We start from the raw sequence: 26,595 nt of genomic DNA, 5'->3' as shown, positions 1-26,595 counted from the left end.
AATGGGGGCCTGCGTGGTGGCCAGACTCTCCCTCCCCCTTTTTCAGGCCAATCCTGCCCCACATTTATGTAGAGCCAAAAGGTTAAAGGTTAAAACTAATCATGTCCCCCCAGTTCCTTTCCTGGTTAGGGTCATCCCCCCGGTTGGGAGTGGTTTAACTTTGCTGTCTTCAGACCAGTTCAAGAATTGCCAATAGATTTGGACAGGTATGGGTTGGCGTGGTTAGCGCCAGCTGAGAGCGAGGTGGGGAAGAGTTAAAAAGGTGGGTGAGGCGTATCCAGCTTCCTTCGCTGGAAATATCTCTGGGAGACCGGAAAGCACCTTCCGAGGATGGTGTCTCCCACCGGCTGTGCTAGACCTCAGCGAAGCTGTGGGGGGCCACGCAGGGTCCGTGTCCGTAACCCGCAGGCCACACCCCTGTGTGTGTGCTCGTAGACTAGAGGGGGCGACACAGTGCATCTCAAAGCCAGGAGTGGGGCTTCTCTTGGGGCACGGGTCGAGGGACTTGACAAACAGTGAGTGTGTCAAGCCGGAAAATGGCCACGCGTCTTCTGAAATCAGAACAGGGTATAGAACTAAGTGAGCAGTCTTGGGGCCAGGGTCGGGGAAGGAGGTGGTAGGTTCGAAGTCTAGATATTCAGCCATAAGCAGATGTTTAAATTGGGAGTCCTTATTTTATATGACTTGAGTTTCTTTCCACCGTTTTGAAAAATTGTTTGATTTGAAAAATTGTCTAATTAGACTTATTTGTAAAAATTTTAAAAGGTGTTTTCAGAATAAACTTAAGTGGTTATTAAAGTGTTTGGAAGTTAGTAGAGCTCACGCAGTGAGGTGCGAGCTCTGGCGACGTGACATTCTTCTTTTGCTCTTTTCTGTCCAGCGTGTGGGAAAAACAGCGCTGATCTATTGAATTGGCAGTGGTTAGTCAAAGTGGTTTATCTGGTCGACTCAGACACGTACGTCCCAAACGGTATTAGCATCAGGGGTGATTCTGGGTGAAGAAAAGCTGGCTTTTGATGCCCCGTCTTCCCTTCAGTGCTTCATACCTGAACATCCTCCCTGGCTCTTGCTGCAGGTTCCTACCTTCTCAGAAGGCTGACAGCTTGGAAGGCAGAGACTTAAAGAAGTTGACAGAGAGGTGATAGCTCTTCCTTTGGTACTTGTATTTCAGTAGGGGGATCAGAATTGGTAGCTGGTATGTATGGAGCTCTTCCTGTGTGCCTGGCAGTGTTTTAGTCGTTTTGCATTTACATCTCCTTGAATATTCACACCCCGTCTTTGACATTGGTCTTACCATAAGCCACGTTTTAGGGATGAGCAGTGAGGCTGGAAAGGCACACCGGCTTGCCCAAGGTCATCCGCTCACGGTGGCAGGACCCCCAAGGGGACGAATTCCTTACTGAGAGGATTCTGAGGCACCTGGACTGGACTGGGAGCTTTAGGCATTCTCCAGGTTGCCTCACCTACTCAGACCTGTAAAGAATATCGACGTTCTATCTTAAAACCCCTTTAGGTTTCCAGACAGCATAGAAAAGGTTTGGTAAACCGCATTCTGTGCTGTTGCCACTTGATGTCAGTATAAAACAAACAGAACAGAGCTTTACACAGCAAAATGAGAAATTAGCAGGATGCAACAGTCTTGACTTTTAAAATGGCACAGAGGCATCATCATAAGTTACGAGTGGATCATTACAGACATTTTTATTTAAATGACATTATATAAATGAAATTTTCTGAAAATGATTTGTGTTGTTTTTACCTAAATGTAAAAATAATAAACTCCGTCACATGACATGTACTTACCCTAACTTACCTTCAGCCGTCCGTTCAGTTCTTTGTTGGCTCTTGCACGGGGCATTATCAATCTTCTACTTTTCCGAGGACGTCGCCCAGGCTTAGATGTTGATTGCTGGGCCGCTGCCCTGACAAAAAGAGGAACACCGTGATCTCTCCCAGCCTTTGGAGGAGTCAGGAGAATCTGGGCATTCTTTTCCCTCTCTCCAGCCTCTTTCATACCTGTGCGCAGGGGACCGTGGTAACTCTCCACTCGCGCGTCCTGTTCTCTGTTGTAGACCAGGTCCGGCCGCACTTATTGCTGGATGGACATGGTTTCGTTGGTAGTAAGTAACGTAAGTTGCCAGGTTCTCCATATTGCTCATTTTATCTTGCCTTTTAATGTTCTGGAGCAGTTCTGTCCAGTAGAACTCTCCGGGGTGATGGCAGCGTTCTTTATATCTGCGGTGTCCACCCTGGTAGCCCCACGTGGCTCTTGACCACCTGGAAACCTGGCACGTGTGAGCGAGCAAGTTAACTTGCAGTTTTTTGTAGGCTTTTTGGTTTGTTTGTTTACAGCTTTATTGAAATCTGTTTCTCATACCATAAAAGCTTTCCATTTGCTATTGGTTTTAGTATATTTACAGAGTTGGGCAACCATTGCCACCATCTGATTTTGTAGCACTTTCCACACCCCAGAAAGAAACCATGTCCACCGAAACAGTCACCCCCGTTCCTAACCCCCTCGCCTAAACTCTGGCAACCCCTCACTCACTTTCCGTCTCTGCATTCACCTCTTCTGGCCACTCTCTGTACACAAGTCATGTAATATGTGGTCATCCGTGACCGGCTTCTCTCACTTAGCGTATGTTTTCAGGATTCATCCATGTTTTAGCATGTAATAACAGCATTTTAGAATGAAAGGGGAAAAAAAAAAGCTTAGCTTTTTTGGCTTTTGGCCACATTCTTTAAATTGTTTTCTCTGACAGTTCTAATATCCTTGTTAATGTGAAGCACTGTAGTGTTACCGCTTTGAATTTTTAAGGCTCTGTTTTTAATTTAAGACTTTTCAGTCTTTCAGAAGAGTTGGAGGACTTTAACGATTTGGTTCTTCACTGTTTGTGCATAAGTGTATCAAAAGTGCTACCCGAGTAGCAGACATGAGGGGCTGCGTCAGGAGTTCGCAGAGTGCAGGCCTCTTGTTTAACTCTGGTCCCCTCTATCCTGTGATTTGTAAAGTCTGTGAGGACCCAGAGACGTTCACAGTCAATTACATGTCTTGGTGCTGGTTTCCAGAGCATTTGCTCGTCACCTGCAGCAATGTTTGGGTGACCTTCATTGTATCCTCTTATCACAAGATTAGTACGTTTTAAACATTATGGATCATTAAAATATATGCGAAGAATAAATGTTAAGAAAAGGAGAACAGATAAGCACCTGTCAGTTTTGCCTTTCTGATCAGATATTTGGAAGGATTGCATATATTCTGGCAATGCAAAGGAAAATTAAATGGTAAAGTATTTCAGTACCAGACTTTCTTTTACATATCATTTTCAAACTATAGCATCAATAACAATAATAAGATAATCTAATATTGTACATTGGATGTGTTCTTGGAAGTTGCATACAAAGCAGTGATTTATAAAGTAAATCATATTTCTTAAGTCTGCAATAATTTTTCCTACAATAAAGAATCCCAGTAGTCATGTAATTAAATTATACGCCTAAGAAAATTAGATTGAAAGTAGTACTTGAAGGAGATTTATAAATTTGTAAATTAACAGTGAAATTACTTTCTTGGTTAAGACTTAAGTCTAAGATGAAATTATCTTAAGTTAATTTAGGTATTAATTTAATATAGGTATTTTATGAGTATTGACTAGAGGGTCTCTCTTAATAAGCCAACTTCAAGAGAATTCTTGCACTATATTTGTTTTAGTTCCTGAATATGAAGTAATAATAACGACAAGAATAATAATGATGGTAATGTACCTTACAGTTGTTTTGTGTTTAACTGATGTGAGTTCAGATTTGAGTAGCAGAGGTTTTTGTTTTTGTTTTGTTTTTTAATTTAAGGCTGTTTTTTAAAAATTGGGCTGGTATTGCTTTCCTTTATTGATGAGACAACAATTTTGAAGAGTTTAAAGTGATTTGCCAAAGGTAAATTGGCAGAACTTCAGACTGACAAAACCTCTCTCCCTCTTTGCCTCCCTTCCTTTCTTTGGTCACTTATTTTTATGTCACAACTTCGTTGGGGAGGAAAAAATTATGCTCTGCTCCTTCTGGGTTCTTCTGTCTGGCCAAAGAATTAAATTGACGTGAGACAGATTAACAGGAGAAAACCAGATGTAATTACGTATGTACAGGGGCCCCGTAATATGAGGCCGCAGATGTGGCGCCTGAGAGGAGAAGGGGTGCGGGGGGGGTGACTTCAGCGGGGAGAAGGCAGTTCACACGGAGGTGGGAAAGCAGATGTTTGGTGACAGATGCTTGCTGGGCCCCCAGGGACAGTGGGACACACAGAGGACTCTGGTCTCCCGGCCCTGTGCAGCTCCTCCCAGCGCCGACCGATGTTCTTTGTAGATCTCCGGTGACAGTGCCCTTCCTGGACCAGGGCCTTTGTCTGAGTTCTTTAGGCAGTTAAGGGGCAGGTACAAAGACAGACTTCTTGAATCCTCTGCTTTCAAAAAAATAACCACCCTAAAAGAATCCTCATGCCAAAGGGACCCATTTAAAGTGGCAAATTTTGTTCCCCTACAGCTTACATAGAGTAAAATAGACAGATTTTTAAATGTTCAGCTGAATGCATTTGTACATCATGTGTCCTACTCAATACTTTCCTTCGCCTCGGCTCCCACAAAGGTTTTCGTTATCATGCATTAGTTTTGCCTGACCTTGAACTCCATAAAAGTGGAATCATACACAGTGTGAACTCTTGTGTGTCCGAATTCTTGTGCAGTATTGTGTCAGTGAGAGTCACTCACGTTGCACTTGGCAGTAGTTCATCTCTTTATTGCCGTGTAGTAATATATTAAATGTATATTATCCATACTCTTATTGATGGACATTTGAGTTAGTTCTGGTTCTTGGCTGTTGTGAGTATCTTGCTATGAACATCCTTGTACATGGCCTTTGGTAGATGTAACCACTTACTCCTGGAGCACTTCTAGAATGGAGTTGCTGGGGTACAGGTTACATGTGAATTTAGGTCCAGCAGTCCAGTCACTTTTCTAAACCAGTTTACACGTCGCCAGCAAAGTAGGAGAGTTCCAGTTGTTCCACACATAAGATGTGCACACTCACTTTTTAGTTCTATGAGAAAAGATTCATTTAATAGTCATGACACATTGAGTACTTTTGGGATTGGTTAATCACCAGTCCTGGAGGATTTCATGTACAACTGGCTTCTGGGGTTTATTTTGGTCGATGGTGTGTTCTACAAACTCAGCTTTGTGCTTCACTGATACCACTGGGCACACGTGTGTTTCCACTGCGTCTGAGACAGGTGCTCTTCTCTGCACTGCAGACGTCTTTTTTTTTTTTTTAAGCACCCTTGATTCCAAAATTTAGAGGAATATTATCTTTACTTTTTCTCATTTAGTTTGTACTTAAATCCCAGCATTATGGAGATAGATATTGAAAACTGGTCTGTTAACATCGTTATAGCACGAGTTTGACTTTGGTGCAACGTGGCTGCAGTTTCTATGTTTACCTTTCGTCGCCTACTTGCTTTGTAATTCCTCACTTCTTGAATTACTTTGTAATTCTGCAGGATATGGATCTGGGAGACCCTCTTCACCAGGAAGGTGAATTCTGTCAGTTGCTGTTTTCCTTATGTGATTTTTCCACCATAATATAGGAGAATTTGCATTTTCAGCAATATTAGAAAATTTATCTAATGATGTTCTCTTAATGTGTTGAGAAGTAAAGTTAGTTTTTCTCTACCAGGGAGGTTTGTGTGTTTGAGAGTACACATTGTAGCTGGTTCTCAGCCCAGTCTGTCATATATTAGCTAATGAGATTATCCCCACACCCCATGGGATGTGCCCTGTTACCCCATTTTATAGGTGGGAGGCTCATTCAGGGGCACACGGCTTGGAAGTGGCTGAGCCTGGCAGGCTGGTTCCAGAGCCTTTGTTCGTAACTGTTAGGCTACATTACTGCCTTTCTTTCATGGTGGTGGAGTTAACATTGGAGCTGTGAGTCAGTTCAGCTGGAGAAAGGAGGGGCGAGAGCTTTCCCGGAAGCAGCTGGAGGTAGAGGTCTGGTTCTCTGGGGGAGAGTAACTGTTGGACCTGGCACTTTAAGGTCACTGCTGGTCCTGGCATTTGCCATGTTGGTGGATTGATAAGGTATCAGAGAGGTAAGAACCTGGTGATAATTCTGTCAAGAAAACTTCATGCGTTGGGAGGAGGAAAGATGCTGAGATTGGTACAAGGTTTAGGGATAATTTTAAGACGGGAAAGATTGAGTATATTTAGGGGCTGAGGAGAGGAAACCTGTCAAACAGATCGGAGCTACAGGGAGGGGTCGGACTGATGCGATGCTGTGTGGGAGGAGTGGGACACAGACCTTGCTGGGGCCGTGGGTCCTGGACAGGAAGAGCTGTCTGCCTCTGCTCGGCGAGAGGGAGGTGAGAAGGGCCGTCAGGGAAGTTCAGTTGGGGGCGCGATGTTGGCAGCTCAGTGACTCACTAGCTGATGGTCTCCGTTTTTTCTCTCAGAGCTGAGGTGAGGGAAGAGAGCGGGACAGGAGGGTAGAGGTGAAGGTGTGAGCGTGGCTCTGGGGGTGGCGGCGAGAGCAGAGCTTCCTGATGGCTCTGCGTGGCTGTGCAGTCTTCTCCAGCAGTGTTTGAATGACCTCTGTGTGGGGGAAGAGTCGGTGGCTCGCTGGGTTGATTGAAGGCTGACTATTTTCTTCTAAAAAAAACCATTGAATAACTTTGTACATGAGACTAACATTGAATAACTTTGTACATGAGACTAACATGTGAGAGAAAGGTAAGGCAGTGATACAATTTACTTTAATTGAAGGCAGTACCTCAGTCATTTATCAGTGTTGCCTTCACTGTGTACTTTGAAAATAATTTCTGGACTGGAATTGGACTGCCTCATGGTGCATCACAGGAGAGAGTGAAGTTTTAGAAGCAGCATCTTTATAAAATTTTTTAATATATCTTTATTGGAGTACAGTTGCTTCACAATCCCGTGTTAGTTTCTGTTGCACAACAAAGCGAATCGGCCATATGCACACACATGTCCCCATATCCCCTCCCTCCTGAGCCTCCCTCCCACCCTCCCTATCCCACCCCTCTAGGTGGTCACAAAGCACCAGCTGATCTCCCTGTGCTACGCGGCTGCTTCCCACTAGCTACCTATTTTACATTCGGTAGTGTGTATATGGCGATGCTACTCGCACTTCGCCCCAGCTTCCCCCTCCCACCCCAAGTCCTCAAGTCCATTTTCTGTGTCTACCTCTTTATTTCTGCCCTGCAGCTAGGTTCATCAGTACCATTAGAAGCAGCATCTTTTTAAAATTTTTTAATAGATCTTTATTGGAGTATAATTGCTTTGCAGTGGTGTGTTAGTTTCTGCTTTATAACAAAGTGAATCAGCTATATGTATACATCTATGCTCATATCTCCTCCCTCTTGCGTCTCCCTCCCTCCCACCCTCCTTATCCCACCCCTCCAGGCGGTCACAAAGCACCGAGCTGATCTCCCTGTGCCATGCGGCTGCTTCCCACTAGCTATCTGTTTTACATTTGGTAGTGTATATACGTCCATGCCACTCTCTCACTTCGTCCCAGCTTACCCTTCCCCCTCCCCATGTCCTCAAGTCCATTCTCTATGTCTGCATCTTTATTCCTGTCCTGCCCCTAGGTTCTTGAGAACCTTTTTTTTTTTTTTAAGATTCCATATACATATGTGTTAGCATTCAGTATTTGTTTTTCTCTTCTGACTTACTTCACTCTGTATGACAGACTCCAGGTCCATCACTACAAATAACTCAATTTCATTTCTTTTTATGGCTGAGTAATATTCCATTGTATATATGTGCCACATCTTCTTTATCCATTCGTCTGTCGATGGACACTTAGGTTGCTTCCATGTCCTGGCTATTGTAAACAGTGCTGAAGCAGCATCTTTTATATACTCATTTATATGTGAGTCCTGAAGCTGTAACTAGCAACGAAGAATCCATTTTTTAAATGTGTCATGTATTTCAACATAGTAGGGTAAGTGGACACAGACAAGAAAAAGACTTAACAGTGAACCAAGAAATTCTCGTGTTGAGAGGAAATCGATGATAAGTGGAAGAGGAGAGAGTGCCCTAGGCTGTCTTTTATTCATTATTGTAGAAACCTTGCTTAGGCTCTCTCTAAACAAGGAAGATGGAATTCTCCTTTGCACAAAGGGTTACTTAGCTGCTGACCTAATTGGAAAAATACATATATATATTTTTCCCATTATGGAAGATAGTTTTCGAGCTGAAAATTCACTTTTTTTTGGTCATTAATTTCTGTGAATGTTTTGAGTTTTCAGGCAAATTAAGTGACTGGATATAGTGTGCTTTTGGGCAACTGTGTTCACTCCTTTCTAGGTAAAATCTAAGATAACCTTTTCATGATAACTTTGATTATTCCTCCAAATATATCATAGTGTTTTTGTATTTGAATGCCTGGAATTCTTTGAAGTGTTAGGTTTTAGCAAACTTAGTTTAAGTTAAAACATGGAGCTGAAGTGGCATCATGTATATTAGGTTTTGTGAATTTATATGACATCCACGATCCTCTCCTTTCTTTCTTTTTGTTAGCGTGTTCTTTAAGGCTGTCCCTCCATTTCTTATAGATGTAGGGCTCATGGTAGGTATTTAGGGAGGCGCCCAGGCCAGGTGTCACTACCAGCTTTCCTAACATGGAGGAGCGAGCAGCTTCTTGGGGATGTTTGTTCTCTTTATTTCAAGCTTCAGACTTAACCTCAATTTCTCTAACATAGTGCCTGTTGAACTGATAGTTTAAAAAAAAAATCAGTCTTTTTCAAGTGTTTAAGTAGACTTCTTATGTGTTTAAGTAGACTTCTTTTTTTTTAAGTTCTTATTTGTTGAGTTTCTGTGACATGTCTAGCTCTGTGCTAAATGAATTACTTTACTTAATCCTAAGAGGACCCTCTCAGGGTGCTTGGGGGCATGATCCTCATTAAGGGTGAAGAAATGGAGCATTGACAAGGTTCGGACACTTGCTCACGGTCACTCAGATATGGGTCTGTCTCAAAGCATACACTTCTGTGTCTTTCATTTTATTGTTGTTCTTTGATACTTGTGTAATTATGAAGAGCAGTATTCTCTGTATCGTGCCTCTATTCAGGGCTAAGTGAAACATTGCAAGATAATAAGCTGTTTATCAAACCATATCAAAGGCATAATTACTTTGTTCCTTGATTTCCCTGACTGGGTGTGTTCAGTGGGCTTGAGCTGTGTAGGCTTAAATGGCAAAAGAAGTCGGCTTCGTTTCTAGGAGGACGAGAGAAGAGCAACAAGGATTGACTTTTGAAGAAATATTTGAGACTTCTAGACTTTTCAGATGATAAGAAACTCTAGTAAAAACCACTCCAGAATTTGGTATCTGCATGACCTTGTGACTTGAAGTGCTTTCCAGTTTTAAACGCTGTGCTTCTCCCTGCACAGAGCTCTCAGTACGTGCAGTGTGTGGCCGGGTGTCTGCAGCTGATGCTCCGAGTCAACGAGTACCGCTTTGCCTGGGTGGAAGCAGACGGGGTGAACTGGTGAGCGCCCTTTATTTTGACTGTGGAGTAACATTTAAAAGCATCTCTCCTTGACAATTTCAAAGAAATGAATACATTTAATCATCTAAAAGAAGGTTTGTTAAAAAAATGTCTTGTGTGAGGTTTCTGTGCAGGAGACTCTAGCGACTCAGGGCCCCCGGTTTCCCTGGAGATGTGTCACGTCGGCTCCCTCTACCTCGTATGGAACGTTCCAGGCTCCAGCAGGAGAGCAGGCGCTCACCACAAGCACAAGCATCTTGTTTGTGCACACAGTTTAGTTTTCCCTGTCATTTCGGAGAACTTTGGTTTCCGTGTAGGGAACGGATTACCAGTCAAATTCCCTCAAGTCAGCCAAGGGCCAGCTTTGCAGGCAGCCCTTTCTGAGGATAGCTGTCTCCGGACCATGATGTTAACTCTTTTCCGCACAGACACTTAAAGGTGGACTGCACAGATGGTGTTTCCAGTCTTTTTACTTTCTTAAAAGTGATGCAATATTTTGGGCAATACAATAAGAAAGGTTAATTATTTCTTTCGCTATTATATCGTCTTCCTAGGTGATTCCGTCATTCTCCAATTTTCTTATAATTTAGTCTTTAATATTTATTAGCATAGTTGAGAATAATGGATAAATAATGATGAAATAAGATCTAGGATGATGAAATAGTGTGATTCTTCAAATTATAGTTAACAAACTCACCAAGATCACATAGTGTATCTTAGGTTTATAAGTAGGTCCAATGGACCTGTATTGTAATTGCAAGATAAATTGAATTTATTCTATTAAACAAAAAATAGATTTTCTTTTTTGTTCTTTGGAAGACCTATAAGAGAGAATAAATGTCATGAAACAGCAGTTTATACAAATAGTTATAATTTATCAAAAAATAAACTTAAATACTAGAATTTGGTCCAGTGGACCGAGGCTAACGAAATGCTGCCGTTCAAAATATTGTTGGCACTAATATTTTGGAGGATGGTAAGCGGTATTAACTATTCAGTTTAGCAACAAGAGCAGGCATAAATACAATCTAGAATATTCCATGTTCAACCTACACACTTTGATATGGTAATGCCCACTAACAAGGTTAGTAGTAATCAAATTCATACAGAGACTTTTAGGTTGAGAACAGGCATTAATAAAGGCAGAATATGTTAATTTGCTGAGAGTAGGGCAATTTGGAAAAGTCATGGAATTTTTTCACTTTTTTTTTTTAAAGTGAAAGCTTTGCTTATCTGCTGTGCCTGACTTACGTCCTCCCCTATGTGACAGAGGATGTCACAAGCCTGCATCTGACATTAATTAATTAATTTATTTTGGCTGTGTTGGGTCTTCGTTTCTGTGCGAGGGCTTTCTCTAGTTGTGGCAAGCGGGGGCCACTCTTCATCGAGGTGCGCGGGCCTGTCACTATCGCGGCCTCTTTTGTTGCGGAGCATAGGCTCCAGACACGCAGGCTCAGTAGTTGTGCCTCACGGGCCTAGTTGCTTCGTGGCATGTGGGATCCTCCCAGACCAGGGCTTGAACCCATGTCCCCTGCATTAGCAGGCAGACTCTCAACCACTGCGCCACGAGGGAAGCCCCTTTTTTCACTTTTTTAGAAAGAAAACACGTACTTTTTACTCTGCCATTTCTTTTGTTTAGGGTTGAAAGTTTTCTTTTTTTCCTTTATGGTGCTCCTCAAATCACAAGCAGGGATCCTGAGAGGAGAAAAAATTGTAAGCATAGCCTGTTTGAGGAGAGTGGAAGAGGACTGATGGTTTAAGACCCCAGGACCTTTTTCTCTCTGCATAGTTTCCTTTCTTTCCTTCTTGGTTACACGAATGACACACACTCTTTCTGAATGTTTCTGGGCCTGTGTAAGACCAAGAGTATGCTTTGACTTCACTAGGAAGTCTGAAGATTAGCACTGATTTTTTAAATACTGGAGCTAAAAGGGGGCTTTTGCTGGGGTAGTTGCTTCCCCAAATCCAGCGGCCATTTATGAACATTTATATCCTGACATTTGAAGTATTTTGAAAGTATAAAGTAGTGTATAAATGAAAGGTAAGATTAAAAAAATACATATTGCATGGTGAGGTGCGAGGGGCCCATGGGTCTGACGAACAGCAGGAAGTGTGCATGTCAGCCAGTGGTCGGCTGTTTGTCTCCCTAGTCCCTGCATTGGCATGATTTAAAAAGAAGAATCTTAATTAAAAAAGCAGAGCACAAAATAGTTATTTTGGCGTCATGGACCTTAACCTCCTTTCTGATTTTGGATTTGACAGTTTGTGTTTTTTGCGCTCTCTGCGTGATGTTATACCATATATTACGGGGAGTAAAGGAAACATATGTGGTCCTTTCCTTTAAGAGATATACAGCCTAGCTGGAAAGTATGAAACACCTAACAAAGGTAGCACATAGGATGCCACAGCATCTTTTAGTAACTTTTACAGTGACTTTAAAAGTAACACTAAACTCAGCAGTTTGCGAGGGAGAGCAGAGACCTACATGGTAATTAGCACCCGCTGGTTCTTCAGGCCCAGCTCGAGGGCCACGGCCTCTGGGAATCCTCCCTCCCCCTGCACTGGGCTCTGAAGGAACGTGGACAGTGTCTTGTTTTTGCCCATTTTATCCCTGTGCCTTGCACTGTACCTGCCGCATACACCCTCAACAGATACTTGTTAAATGACCGTGTTTGGGTTTCTGTTGGGCCTTTGTGTCCTTTGTCCCCCTTAGCTCGCTCTTCCTGCCTCACTGGATTCAGAGTTGGGTTCTTGCCCTAAGGGAATCCCTGCCTTATTCCAGTGAACAGGGGCCTTATTTTGCTTCATTAGGGCGTTTCTGTGGTTGATATCTGGGTATAGAAGACTACCTTGTCTCTGCAATAGAATCCCGTCTGTCGTGGGCACACTTTTACTCTGTTCAGCTTCTCTGCGGTGTCCGCATCGCTGAGCACGCCTCCCCTTGAGACCTTCCGTCTGGATCTCAGCACCAGTGTATTGGCCTTGAACTCTCCTTCGCCCCTCTCATCGTTAAAAAATTTTCCTTTTAACAGAGAGAATTTAATGTGAAGAAATTAAATTCTCCCTAGGTATAAACTAGGTATAAATTTGTGAACTGGGTTTCTGAAAACAGGTAAATAAAGGGACTCTCAAGTGTCAGAGATCCTACTACCCCTAAAGCGGGCAGCAAAGGGTAAGAGGTTGGACTTGCCAGGATTCACGGGCTGCAGGAGGGGCTGTATGAAGTGAAGTTCAGGCCTGGAGGGGACAGTACAGCTCAGCTGGGGCTGGGTCCCCACCCTCGAGGTCGGGGACCCAGACGGCGGGTGCTAGTGTCTCGAGGGTGCAGGGACGCTCGTTCTGCCAGAGCCCGTGCAGGATGAATTCAGACACTGCCGCGGGTGAAGAAGCGTGCCGAAGTGCTGCTGGCAGGAACAGGAGGTCGACAGGAGAGGTCCCTTCTTCCTCCATCCCTGAGTCAGCCGCGAGCACCTCCTGTCGCCGAGCCAGCGGGGGAAGCGGAAATGGGGAACGCGGAAAGCGAATTGTCAGCCCCAGCATCCCAGAGTGTAGCAGGCTGACCTTAACAAGTGGAACAGACAGAGCGCAAAGGGAGCCAGGTACCAGGGTGCTGACAGTGTGAAATGCTGTGCTTTGACCGCTGTTGAATGCTGACATCAATATTAAATAAAAGCAGGCTTTACGTACCAACCAAAAGTAGAACAGGTTCAAGGGAGAAATCATGCATGAGAACATTAAGGGCAATTCAGCGAATTTATAAGTGTATACAAATGACAAAAATGGGGAAATGGCACAAATATAAGCCTTCCACTAAGTTAGTAGTTGTCAATCGCAAAATTAGATTTAAAATGTATTCAATTTTGTTAATAGACTTTTATTTTTTAGAGCAGTTTTAGGTTTACAGAACAATTGGAAGCACAGAGAGTGCCCGTATGTGCCTGTGCTCCCACGGTCTTCCCTGTTACTAGCAGCTGGTGTTAGTGTGATACCTTTGTTTCAGTTGATGAACCAATAGTGATATGTCCTTACTGACTAAGTTTACATTAGCGCTCGCTCTGCGTTGTACATTCTGTGGGTTTTGAGTTCTCTTTAACCCCTCTGGTCGCTGTTTAACCGTCTGATTTGATGGTTTCTGTCCCTTGTGTGAATGCAGGCGTGCCCCAGGGAAATTTCCTTAGCGCTTTCCTTGGTGTAACCTGTCATTTTCACACCGCTTTCCCAGTTTCCTTAACAGTAAGACGGGAGGCTGAACTAGAAGCTTCTGAGGTTCTGACCCCAAATTTGATGATTGGCTGTGTGTCAAATTCAGACTCATGAAAGGCTTTTTCCAAACTCATTTCCTGTTTTCTCTGTCGAGTTTCCTACATGTTTTTAAAGCTCTAAATGATCCTCTTGGATCTTTCAGTCCAGACTGAAAATCTTGATTATACCGTCTGGCTTCACTGAGATGTGCATCCGCTGTGTCACCATGTCCTGAGGCTTTTACTTCTTGAATATCCGTCAGGGTCCTCCTACTGTTCCCTCTGTGGGCCGTGCTCCCTGCAGCGAGGGTGGTGGTGTCCTTGAGACTCTGGAGAGAGGCTTACGTGACGCCGTGCAGGACTGGCCCTCTGTGAGCAGGGGTCTGGCTTGCTCGTTCCTTCGGGGGGAAAAAGAGAGGACGTGATTCAGAGAGACTGATCCATCAGCGCAAAAGAACAATCAGTTATTTCTTCTCTCCTGTTGTGCTGTCGTGTTAAATGTTTTCTCAACGTGTGTTCCTTTTCAGCATCATGGGAGTTCTGAGTAACAAGTGTGGCTTTCAGCTCCAGTATCAGATGATTTTTTCTATATGGCTCCTGGCGTTCAGTCCTCAGATGTGTGAACACCTGCGACGCTACAACATCATTCCTGTTCTGTCTGACATCCTGCAAGAATCGGTCAAAGAGAAAGTGACAAGAATCATTCTTGCAGCATTCCGGGTACGTGTTTGTGTGTGTGTGTGTGTGTGTGTGTGTGTGTGTGTGTGTGTGTGTAAGGCATTTTTTTTTTACTGTGGAGTATATTTCAGGGCTTTTAGCAGGTGGGAAAAAGTTGCTTGTTCTCCATGTAGTTATGGAACTGTGGCATCTTGGTGAGTTTGGAGTAAAATATCCCAGTTTGTACTCATGGCAGGGGGAGTGGACAGTGGGGGGAAGCCATCTAAGTGGATGACACGTAAGAGTGGCTGGGAGATGGTAGACCTACAAATCCAAGCTATTGGCTTTAGAATTTGTGTTTTTAACCATTGTTTGTTCTTACGCTTTCTTTAAACAAACAACAACAAATCAAAAATAAAAGGTTGTGCAGATGTATTGCAAAACCGTAAATGGCGTAGACACCACATTTGCCAAATATAGTCACTAACATCTTTCAGATTTTTCTAAGCAAATAGAGATAAATATATAAATAGGTGTCTAATTTTGTTTTGTATTTAAAAATAAGAGTGGTGTCAGGCTATAAATACTGTTCTATAACTTTATTCTTAACAATATATACTAAATGTGTTTTCATTTTCCTGTACTAGATCTTCAGCATTCTTTTCAGTGGCTATATTCTACTGTGTTGGTGTAAAGTGGTTTATTTAATCAGTGTCCTATTGATGGAAATGTGAGGTGTTTCCAGTTTCTTTTACATATGTTTTCCCACTTTGATGAGTATTTCGGTTGGGTAAGTTCCAGAGATGGAATTGCTGAGTCAAAGAATATACTTTTTACCAGTTCTTATAGATAATGTCAAATCACCTTTCAAAAACGTGCAAATTGGACTTCCCTGGTGGCGCAGTGGTTGGGAGTCCGCCTGCCGATGCAGGGGACACGGGTTCGTGCCCCGGTCCGGGAGGATCCCACATGCCGCGGAGCGGCTGGGCCCGTGAGCCATGGCCACTGAGCCTGCGCGTCCGGAGCCTGTGCTCCACAATGGGAGAGGCCACAACAGTGAGAGGCCCCCGTACCGCAAAAAAAAAAAAGTGCAGATTTATGTTTCCAGTAATTATATATTGGGCAAGAATACAGAGAGTCCCTACTTTCTCTTAGTGCGTGGACTTTTTTCTAAATTGGAAGCTGTTCATGAAGTTGGCGTGAAAACTCTTTTAAAAAAATAGATTTTCCTCATTGGTGAACTGTTAGGAAAAGTTGTCATCCTTGATTCAATATCTTTGCAATTAGATTATTCTAGAAAGATGTTTTGGATTATTATTATTTTTCCCCTTTGTATGACTTTCACTTCTGGGAAATAGATCAACAGTTGCCTGAGTGATAAACATGGAAGTGAATCGTATTTTTTCAGCTCATATTTACCTACCCTTTTCTGTATGTTAGTTACATATTTTTTACGTTAAAATATCTATCTTTCCAAATGTTGAAGATTGTAAACATTTAGCACAAAATTATTTCTTTTGATAATTTGTTAATAAGGTGACTTGTTTAAGGTGAAATAATAGGTGTGGGAAGAACTGCTGTAGAACTCAGGGTCTTACTTCAGCTGTTCTCTTGTTTCATGGACTATATCTCTACACTTGTATCTTTCCCCCTCAGTTTTGATAAACTTACATGTTTTTTGTTGTTGTTGTTGTTGCGGTACCCGGGCCTCTCACTGTTGTGGCCTCTCCCGTTGCGGAGCACAGGCTCCGGACGCGCAGGCTCAGCGGCCATGGCTCACGGGCCCAGCCGCTCCGCGGCATGTGGGATCTTCCCGGACCAGGGCTCGAACGCGTGTCCCCTGCATTGGCAGGTGGAGTCTTAACCACTGCACCACCAGGGAAGTCCGTTTTTGGTTTTTTTTTGAGACAAGCCATTTGTCTTATCAAATCATTTACTTATTTATTTATTATCTCAGTTGATTTATAATATGACATTAGTTTCAGGCGTATAACGTTGGTTCAGTATTTTTATAGAGTATACTCCATTGAAAGTTACTACACAGCAATGGCTGTCGTTCCCTGTGCCATACAGTATGTCCTTGCTGCTCACCTGTTTCACACACAGTAGCTCGTACCTGTTAACCCTGATCCCTGTCTTGGCCCTCCCTCTACAGCCCCCAGCAGAAGCTGCTTGGCCCATAGTGTGTGTGGCAGCTGTTCCAGCTGAGCTTCCCACAGACCTTGCTTAGTATTTTGTCCCTTCTCTAGTTCCTCCTCCCACTGAGTTTCATGTTAAGTCATTATTATGTTAGATAAAAGGGTCACTGGAAGCAGGTACTTCTAATATGGGTACATGGTAGGTGAGAGGTGTTTGTTGATATTAGCTGGATCCTACCTTTGAGCTGTTCCCTCCCCCTCTCCCTCCCTCCCCCTTCCCTATCCTATCCTATCCTATCCTATCCTTTCTTTTTCCTGTTCCTCCCCCCATCCCCCATTTCATGGATTATCTATCCACCTCTCAATGCATCAGATGTTTCTTGAACACCAATTATGGAAGGATGAATATGACAAGATACTTTTTCTTAGGGACTTTGTATTTTGTGTGAATCTGTTTCTGATGGAGAGACTTCATGAAGTCACCATGATGAGTGTTTACGGTATACAAAGTTCAAAAAGTCACAAGAAGTATAAAGCCAGACTGAGAGTCTTAGTTTTCTTTTGACCTGATTTGGGAGCTCTCCAGATTGATTATCTGCTTTTTATGAAGATTTGAGGGTTACAATAGCATAACCCTTTTCTAATTTTCCTTTCCACGTGGTGTGTTAGCAAGTGTAGGCTCAGGAGTAGACACGCCTAGGGGTGAATCCCAGCACGAGGTTGCTGGGAGAGTGGTTTGAACTCTCAGAGCTGATTTCTCCACTTGCGAAAGGTGGTTAGTGATACTTAACTCACTTCAAGATTGGGTAAGAATTCAACGAAATAACAGACGATGGCTGGCAATAGTAAATATACAATCTGTATTTATTTTCCTGCCTTTTCGCTCCATAAAAGCATAAAATACTAGCAATTTGCCTCTTTAACGCCCACCTGTAGAAATTACATTCTAAGTTAATGTGGAACCTAGGCAAAGATGAAGTGCTGTTCTGTTTGATTTAGAAAAGACAGCATGAATATTTTACTAATGTTTATTTAGCAAGATTTAAAAATCTTATTTATACTTCATTTGCAGTTTTTTACCCACAATGTGTTGAACTTATGCTAATTTCTCGGCTTCTGTTGTCTAATTTGGATTTCAGATTATTTAAAATACACGCAACCTATTGACAGGTATATTAGTTTTTTGGACTCTCCTTGATAAATTGGGATAAATCATTGCATGGTTATACTGAAGACTGAATATCAGAAGACCATCTTTAGACATCCCGAACTTTGATGTACACAACTGAGTTAAAATCGAGCCATTAGTAAGGACATAGTAAAGCCATTTGATTTAGACCATCGAATAGGTGTAAAAAATGACGTGTTCTTTTTTTTCTTCGTTATTCTCAAATTCCTGTAACCTTTAATAGAGATTTCACCGATGAGGTTGTTTGAGGATTGTCTGATTATGCACTTTTCCCCACATCCTGAAACTCAGGAGGGGAAGTTTTGTGCTTTTGGAAGCTTGCTGAGCGGCTGTGAGCTGAAGAAATCTAGCAGCTGTTAATTTTTTTTTCTTTCCATGTGGCTGGGTGAATTTATTTTTGAAAATGTCTGTCTCAATTATTCATAGCAGGTGCTGAACTCCAGGTCTCCATGAATGTTATTCCATTGGTTAACTTGATATGTCAGTCTTTCGTTTCTAAAATAAATTAGAATGTTTTTTGAGGCTGTGACTGAGAAAGACATTCAAGACCATATTTGCTGTGTAGAGTTTTTCTCTTTTTGGCTCTGTTTAGTCAAGAGCCTCCGTAATATGTCAGATAATAAGATAAATTGTATTTTACAACTGCATGGTTTTCAGCATAAAAGCTTAGAAAGAAATACCACCAAATTGAATTTGGATTTACATTAGCTGTACTAACCATGATGTTTAACTCACACCCACACGCATATGCACACACAGACACAGACAAACACAGACTTACATCTTCCTCTGCAGACAGTTCACAGTCATAACCCCTCCAGAGACACCTGCTCTGGTTTGGGTGTATGGGGACTGTTTTGCTCACTGCTTTGACATAGAAGTGTTGCTATCAAGAAACTTTATTCCTAGGTCCATCCCTCATTCCTTATTTCAGGAATTTATCTCTCTTGTTTATTAGATACCAGGTTTGGAAGAGGTTTGGTAAGACTGAGACATTTTTAATCTTGGGGTGAGTCCCATAATAACAGCGCTGCTTCGGTGCAGTCCTGTCAGCTGTTGGTTCGCAGCCTGCAAGGGATAAGTACAGAAAGTGAGAGCAAGCATTTAGAAACTTACAGTAATTTGACATGTCTGTTAATAATATAAGATTTGAGCTTGTATTTTGCATGTCTTTTAAAGTTCATTTTTCTAGAAATTCATTTTTATTGTATTTTTTACTAAAAGTATTTGTTCCTGACTGATTGGAAATTGAAAATCAAACAGAACTGGTCTTCACCACAGATGGTTTGAGAAGCACTGCTTTAACATGTATGTTACAAGGTTAGCAGTTTTGGTGAAGGAAGGATCTGAATGGTCACTTGGTTCCACTTTGTTCTTAGTGAGGTCAAGGTTGCTCTGCACCGTTACTTGGACACAGGCCAAAATGATATTTACGCTTTTGATTTTGTTGAGGTGAAGATGCCATTGAGTTTAGCGACTTTAAAGGGTACACTGCTGCCGGATGATCTATGTTTGTTTCTGGTAAATTCATTTTCCAAATATTTTTCACAACCTTTTTATTCTTTGTAATGAGATGGAGAGATGAAATTAAAACATGTTTCGAGGGAAAAACAAGTAAGGTTTATTGATTGATTTGACATAGGCTTGAAGGAAAGGGGAGCGTCAAACATGACTAAATTTCGAAGTGCTGTTGTCTTAGAGAATCGAGAGGAGAGATGGTTTCAGAAGAGCGCCATCAGGCTGTTCTTTGCCAGTTACACTGACTGGGTTGAGGTTATAGTTGAAACTGTTAGTTATGATAATATCTTAAATATGAAGTGTAACTCTCCTGGCAACAAATATGTAGGACCATATGAACAGAAGAGTTTTGATATGTTTCTAAATTTAGGAGAGATAATAGTAAGAAAAGTAACTGGAAAAGGTAACAGAGAAAACTAAGTAGACTAATAAGTAAAATCTCACAAAAGCGAGGGGTGAAGGGAGGAGTTTCATAAAGGGAGATGTTATCAGAATTCAAGGCACCCTACAGTTTAAGGTCTTTATTTGAATTCCATTATGGTCAGAGAACATGTTCTATATGGTTCCAATTCTTTGAGATTTGTCTTATGCTCATCTCACGGTCTGTCACGGTGAATGTAGCATGTGTACTTGAAAAGAATGCATGTTTTGCAGATGTATCACATTCTGTAAATGTCAGTTAAATCAGGGTGGTTCATAGTATCGTTTGGATCATCTCTGTACTGATTCTGTTGTCTAGTGGTTCTATCAATGATCAATTGCTAAGAGAGAGAGTTGTTAAAATTTCCAGCTGTTAGTGTGGATTTGTCTGTTTCTCCTTTCAGTTCGGCCAGTTATTGTTTCATGTATTTTGAAGCTTTTTTTTTTAACTTTTTATTTTTTTAAATGTATTTATATTTATTTATTTTTGGCTGCATTGGGTCTTTGTTGCTGCGCGTGGTCTTTCTCTAGTTGTGGCGAGCGGGGGCTACTCCTCGTCGTGGTGCACGGGCTTCTCATTGCGGTGGCTTCTCTTGTTGTGGAGCATGGTCTCTAGGCACGTGGGCTTCAGTAGTGGTGGCACGCGGGCTCAGTAGTTGTGGCTCGCAGGCTCTAGAGCGCAGGCTCAGTAGTTGTGGCTCACGGGCTTAGTTGCTCCGCGGCATGTGAGATCTTCCCGGGCCAGGGCTCGAACCCGTGTCCCCTGCGTTGGCAGGTGGATTCTTAACCACTGCGCCACCAGGGAAGTCCCAGTGCTCTTGGTCTTGATATCTACTTTATTTGAAATTAATATAGACATGCCAGCTTTCTTCCACTTATGGTTTTCCATCTTTTAGTTTCAACCTATCTGTGTCTTACATTTAAAATTTGTCTCTTTGAGACAACGTATACTTGGGTCTTGAATTTTTATCTGTTCTAGTAATCTCTGCTTCTTAATTGGAGTGTTTAGTTCACTGACATTTAGAGTAATTATTGGTGTGGTTGGATTTAGGTCTACCATTTTATTATTTTCTTCTGTTTGTTTCATCTGTTTTTTGTTCTGTCTTCCATTCCTGCCTTCTCTTACGTTAACTGAGTTCTTTTTAGAATTTCAGTTTAATTTTTCTATTGGCTTTTTAACTGTGCTGCTTTGTAGTATTTTATTTCTTATAGGTTGTTTTGGTGTCACAATATTTATCCTTAACCTTTTCCATTATACTTGAAGTTAATATTACGTTCTCACCAGTAGTGCACAAGTGTTCTCTTACCTCCTCAATCTGGACAACACTGGCTGTCTTGTTTTTTGATAATAGCTGTCCTAACAAGTGCAAAGTGATATTTAATTGTGGTTTTGACTTGATTTTCCCTGATAATCAGTGATGTTGAGCACTGTTTCATGATCTGTTGGCCATGTTTATGTCTTCTTTGGGAGAATGTCTATATAGATCCGCTGCCCATTTTTTAATTGGCTTGTGCTTTTTTGTTGTTGTTGTTGTTGCTAGTGAGTTAAATAAGTTCTTTATACATTTTAGATATTGCCCTCCTATCAGATGTATGGTTTGCAAATGTTTTCTCCCATTTTGTAGGATGCCTTTTCATTTTGCTTTTTTTGTTTCTTTGGCTGTGCGGAAGCTTTTTAGTTTGATATAGTCCCAGTTGTTGATTTTTACTTTTGCTGTGCTTTTGGTGTCATATCCAAAAAATCATTCCCAAGGCTGATGTCAAGGAGATTTTCCCCTGTGTTTTCTTCTATGAGTCTGACAGTTTCCGGTCTTATGTTTAAGTCTTTAATCCCTTTTGAGTTAGTTTTTGTGACTGGTATAAGATACGGGTCCAATTTCATTTTTTTGCATGTGGTTATCCAGTTTCCCTGCTGACATTATTGAAGAGACTATCCTTTCCCCAATAGGTTTTCTTGGCTCCCTTGTCAAATATTAGTTGACTGAATATGTACAGGCTTATTTCTGGGCTCTCTATTCTGTTCCATTGAACTCTCTCTGTTTTATGCCATTACCATACTGTTTTGATCATTGTAGCCTTGTAGTTTAGTTTGAAATCAGTACGTGTGACTTCTCCAGCTTTATTCTTCTTTCTCAGGATTGCTTTGGATATTTGGAGTCTTTTATATTTCTATACAAGTTTTAGCATTGCTTTTCCTATTTCTGTGAAAATTGGAATTTTGGTAGGGATCGATCTTACTAATTTCCATATGCTAAGCTAAATCTCTCTCTGCATTTATTTAGCATAATTATTAGAAATTTAACTTCCTTGCAAAAATAAAGAAATTTAAAATTTTGGTACAGTTGATTTAGAATTGTTATTCCAGGATTTTTTTGAGTGTGGGAGATTTGACAGGCCTGCCTTCTTTACCAACTTTGTGAAGGTGGCTTTCTTGAGAGCTTGTTTGTCCTTGTTCTAGACCTCAGCATGAGCATGGTTTTGCTCTGAAATATTGGTTAATTTAGTGAACAGTTTATCTTCAGAAATACTTAGATTCCTTTGCTGATTTCATCAGTACTCTTGAAAATCGCAGAAGAAAACTGAGAAATTTGCTTGAATGTCACAAAACTTTTCTGGTAATTACTGAAGCAAGAGAGTTTTTTTAATTGCCGTCCTTTGTGCACTTACAGGTTGATTGGACGGAGAAAAAGGTCAGTGACTGGGAACTAGAGAGATACTTGAGGAAACAGTCTTTCTTAGCATCCTAAGGGCTCCATGTGGCCAAGAAATGGAGTGTTCATGGTGGTGACCTCAAGAGCAGGGCTGTGAGGGAGGATGGTGATGGACCTCACTGTAAATGTGTTCAGTGTTTTGAGGCTTGTCTAGGTCAATAATTTAAAATGTTTAGTAAGCCAGTAAGTAAGGAAGGAATCAGAAGGATGCTCCTGATGTGGGACAGATGCTTAGGAAAGAAGTCAGGATTTGTGATCCAGTCATCCACTTAAGGTGATAGTTAACCTGAGAACAGGAAGGGGAGAGAGGATGTGAAAGCAGGTGCAGAGAACATCACACAACAGATTATATCATTTCTCATTGTGTCTTTGTCTAACCCAGAACTTCTTAGAAAAATCAACTGAAAGAGAAACTCGCCAAGAGTATGCTCTGGCTATGATTCAGTGCAAAGTTCTGAAACAGTTGGAGAACTTGGAACAGCAGAAGTATGATGACGAAGATATCAGTGAAGATATAAAATTTCTCTTGGAGAAACTTGGTGAGAGTGTCCAGGATCTTAGGTATGTTATTCTTTTTAATTCTCACAGGCTGGGTATATTGGGCCTTGTTTGACTTGCCTCATATTTTAAGGAAATTTAAATTTGTTATGAACTATAAAAACTCAAAAGATTGCACTAAAACATCATGTCTTCTATTGAAAATTGAGGGGTGTGGAAACACTGGCTCACCATCATGGCAACCATTGGTCAGAGCTGTGTGTTATTTCTCCTCTTTCGTGTAGATCCCCACTGTTCTCTGTTGTCTAAAATGTGACCTGGTGTTCTACCACGGGTTGTGGGTGCCACCCTTTGAGACTCTCCCCCTGGTTTAAAATCTTTTTTAAGCAGCAGTCATTGTTAATTTGTGGAGGAGGTTTGCTTAGATATGGAAAGAGTATTTTTCCTGCTTTTTTTTTTTTTTTTTCGGTATGCGGGCCTCTCACTGCCGTGGCCTCTCCCGTTGTGGAGCACAGACTCCGGACGCGCAGGCTCAGTGGCCATGGCTCATGGGCCCAGCCGCTCCGCGGCATGTGGGATCCTCCCGGACTGGGGCACGAACCCATGTCCCTTGCATCAGCAGGTGGACTTTCAACCACTGCACCACCAGGGAAGCCCTCCTGCTTTTGTGAAGTCCCTATTGGTTTTATTTATTTTTTATTTTAAAAATTATGCAAGTGATGTACATGCAGTAAAGAAAAAAATCCCTTTTTTTATACAGTACAGTACAGAATCCAGTACACTACAGAATACAATACAGTACAGAAGGGACAACACACCAGTACCCCCATCTTCCCCACCTACTTCCCCCTGCCCCTCTGGTTTCTTGTGTTCATTCCCAAAAAAACCTAGCCCCCCACCCCCTAGCATGCATGCATGTGCGTGCGCACACACACACACACACAGACACACACAAATAGGGTTCTATGTATTCTTCTGGTCCTGGTTCTTTTTTGTTTAATAATAGCTTGATGATTTTTCCCATTAACCCATGCATTCTTTGTTTTTGAACTATTGATACATTTTAAAAAGAGAGTTACTCACTAGAAGTAGGTTGGGTTTGGGAGCCAGGATGACTCCAGTTTGAATTGTTTGGCCACTTTGTCCACGTGTGGCCTTGAACAAGCCTCTTGACATTTTAAAGTCTCAATTTTCCTTTTGGTAAAATAGTGATAAAAATGCTAACCTTGTAGGATTTTCCATGAGGTGTCCAGCAAGTGCCTTTAGTATAGTATGTGTTCCAGAAATGTATTTACCAGATAATTCAGTGCAGCCCATAAGCTGTTATAGAGATGGGAGCTGTCACCCATATCAGTGGTGTGTATGGGGCTTTGTGGAGGAAGGCAGGTGATTTTTGTCTTTTTATAATTTCAAATATGAATAAGTTGTTTGTAATATAATAGGCCAGCAATAGACTTGCAGTTTATACAAATTGTATTTTATTATGTTTATTTAAAAAATTATCATTGGTTCTTCTGTAATAATGATTTGAGACCCTTTTAAAAAAGTAAATAAGGTTAGTGATAGCTTTCTAAGTTATTTAATCCATGCTAGCCAGTTGTTACTGTTTACTGATTTTTCATGTTGAATTTGGTAATGTGAAAAATATTGCTGTTTACATATAGCTAACATGGTGATGGGAGCAGTTGAAATAGATTTGTCTCTTTATATTGTTACAGGTTTAGCATATTAGTTAAACAGTATTGTTTAACAATATTAGTTAAACAATATTACTTCTTATACGAAATAGCCTTTCATTAAATTACTGCTTTATTTAACAGGTTACTCTGATCAACTTAACCAGTGAATCTTTGTTATACTGAATTATCAATCAGTATTAAATAGCTACTTCTTCTTGAAAATTTTACTTGAAAGAAAGTATAAGCATGTCTTGTCACTTTGTTCACTGGCTAACCACATTAAAGCAGTTTTATATTATGAAGATTTGAATAATTGTTGCTTGATACATAGTGAATAATTTTTGAATTAAAGTGCATTTTAGTTTGTTACATGTACAGAGGGTTTTGTTTTTAATTAATCTGTAGTGGGCTAATTCAGTTAATGAATTACCTCTGCATTGTGGGTAGTCACATTTAAAAATATTGTACTGAGGTATGTGTTTTTATTTTTGTACTGCAGTATCATGGTTTGTCATTTAAAGTATAATAGAATATTCTGTTTTATTTTGTGTTAAAGTAATATACTTTTACATAAATTTATCTTTATGTATCTAGTGGTCTGGCAAATACAGTGTTTTAAGAGGCATGGTAGAAACAATGCTAGATTATCAGATATTTAATTTATTTTTATATATATATATATTTATTTATTTATTTGTGGCTGCGTTAGGTCCTTGTTGCTGCGCACGGGCTTTCTCTCGTTGTGGCGAGCGGGGACTACTCTTCATTGTTGTGTGTGGGCTTCTCACTGCGGTGGCTTCTGTTGTTGCAGAGCATGGGTTCTAGGTGTGCGGGCTTCAGTAGTTGTGGCACGCAGGCTCAGTAGTTGTGGCTTGTGAGCTCTAGAGCACAGGCTCAGTACTTGTGGCGCACGAGCTTAGTTGCTCTGCGGCATGTCAGATCTTCCCAGACCAGGGCTTGAACCCATGTCCCCTGCGTTGGCAGGTGGATTCTTAACCACTGTGCCACCAGGGAAGTCCCTATCAGATATTTTAGTGATGTACATACATTTATGTGTATATTAAGGTTAGAATTTTGAAAGCAAGTGCTCCTTTTAATATCTCATGGTGAACGTTCAAATTTGACAGGAGTACTGGACCTTAGTACCCTGAATAAGTTTCACATGATTTATTGAAAATTAAGCCATTGAAACTTGTTTAGAGGTAATTTTTGAATGTACAAAGTATGATCAGTCTTTGTCGTTAAATAATTAGTGAAGATGTTTTATTTTATTAAATTTTGGAGTATCTATCTCTCAGATTCTTATAAACTTTGAAATCTTTTTACAGCTCATTTGATGAATATAGTTCAGAACTTAAATCTGGAAGATTGGAATGGAGTCCTGTGCACAAATCTGAGAAATTTTGGAGAGAAAATGCTGTGAGGTTAAATGAGAAGAATTATGAGCTCTTGAAGTAAGTTTTAAATGCCAGTTTACACTCTGAAAAACCCCCATCCTTCCACATACTTGTGGACACATTTTTGTCCCTCTTAAAATTTTTAGATATTCCATGGTTTTAATTTCTATTTTCTTCCTTACCATGTGGTTGAATACCTTTCCGTGTGCTTATTGGCCATTTGGATATCTTTTTTCCCAGGAGAAGTGCCTGTTCAAGGTTTTGTTTTTGTTTTTGTGGGAATTCTGTAGGTTTCTTGGTCATATGTATTCATCACAGCTCTTCTACCACGTCAAATGCCACCAACTCTTTACTTTTGATGTAGCTCAGTTTATTATTTATGGCTAGTGCTTTCTTGTGTCTGGTTGAGAAGATTTTGCCTACCCAAGGTCCTGAAGATATACTCCTGTGTTATCTGCTAGAAGCTTTATCGTTTAACCTCTCACATTTAGATTTCCGTTCCGTGTGGAATTGGTTTTTGGGTAAGGTGTATAAGGTAGGTCAAGATTTGTTTTTTTCATTACATGGATATCTAATTGAACTAGCAACATT

General features: G+C 41.2%; 1 protein-coding gene across 4 annotated transcripts in view; it reads left to right on the top strand.

The window, feature by feature from the left end:
* Nucleotides 1–26,595, top strand: part of ATP6V1H (ATPase H+ transporting V1 subunit H) — a 63,782-nt gene that overhangs the window by 20,366 nt on the left and 16,821 nt on the right. For all 4 annotated transcript variants that reach the window (XM_060127836.1, XM_060127835.1, XM_060127834.1 and 1 more), the window contains 4 exons: nt 9,459–9,556; nt 14,325–14,517; nt 22,813–22,991; nt 25,936–26,061. In XM_060127836.1, coding sequence (XP_059983819.1) covers nt 9,459–9,556; nt 14,325–14,517; nt 22,813–22,991; nt 25,936–26,061 — 596 coding nt within the window. The remainder of the gene's footprint in view (nt 1–9,458; nt 9,557–14,324; nt 14,518–22,812; nt 22,992–25,935; nt 26,062–26,595) is intronic.

Source organism: Lagenorhynchus albirostris, chromosome 17 (assembly GCF_949774975.1).
Source record: "Lagenorhynchus albirostris chromosome 17, mLagAlb1.1, whole genome shotgun sequence".
NCBI lineage: Eukaryota > Metazoa > Chordata > Mammalia > Artiodactyla > Delphinidae > Lagenorhynchus > Lagenorhynchus albirostris.
Note: the sequence above shows the minus strand (reverse complement) of the source record. Positions and strands in the feature narration are given on the sequence as shown.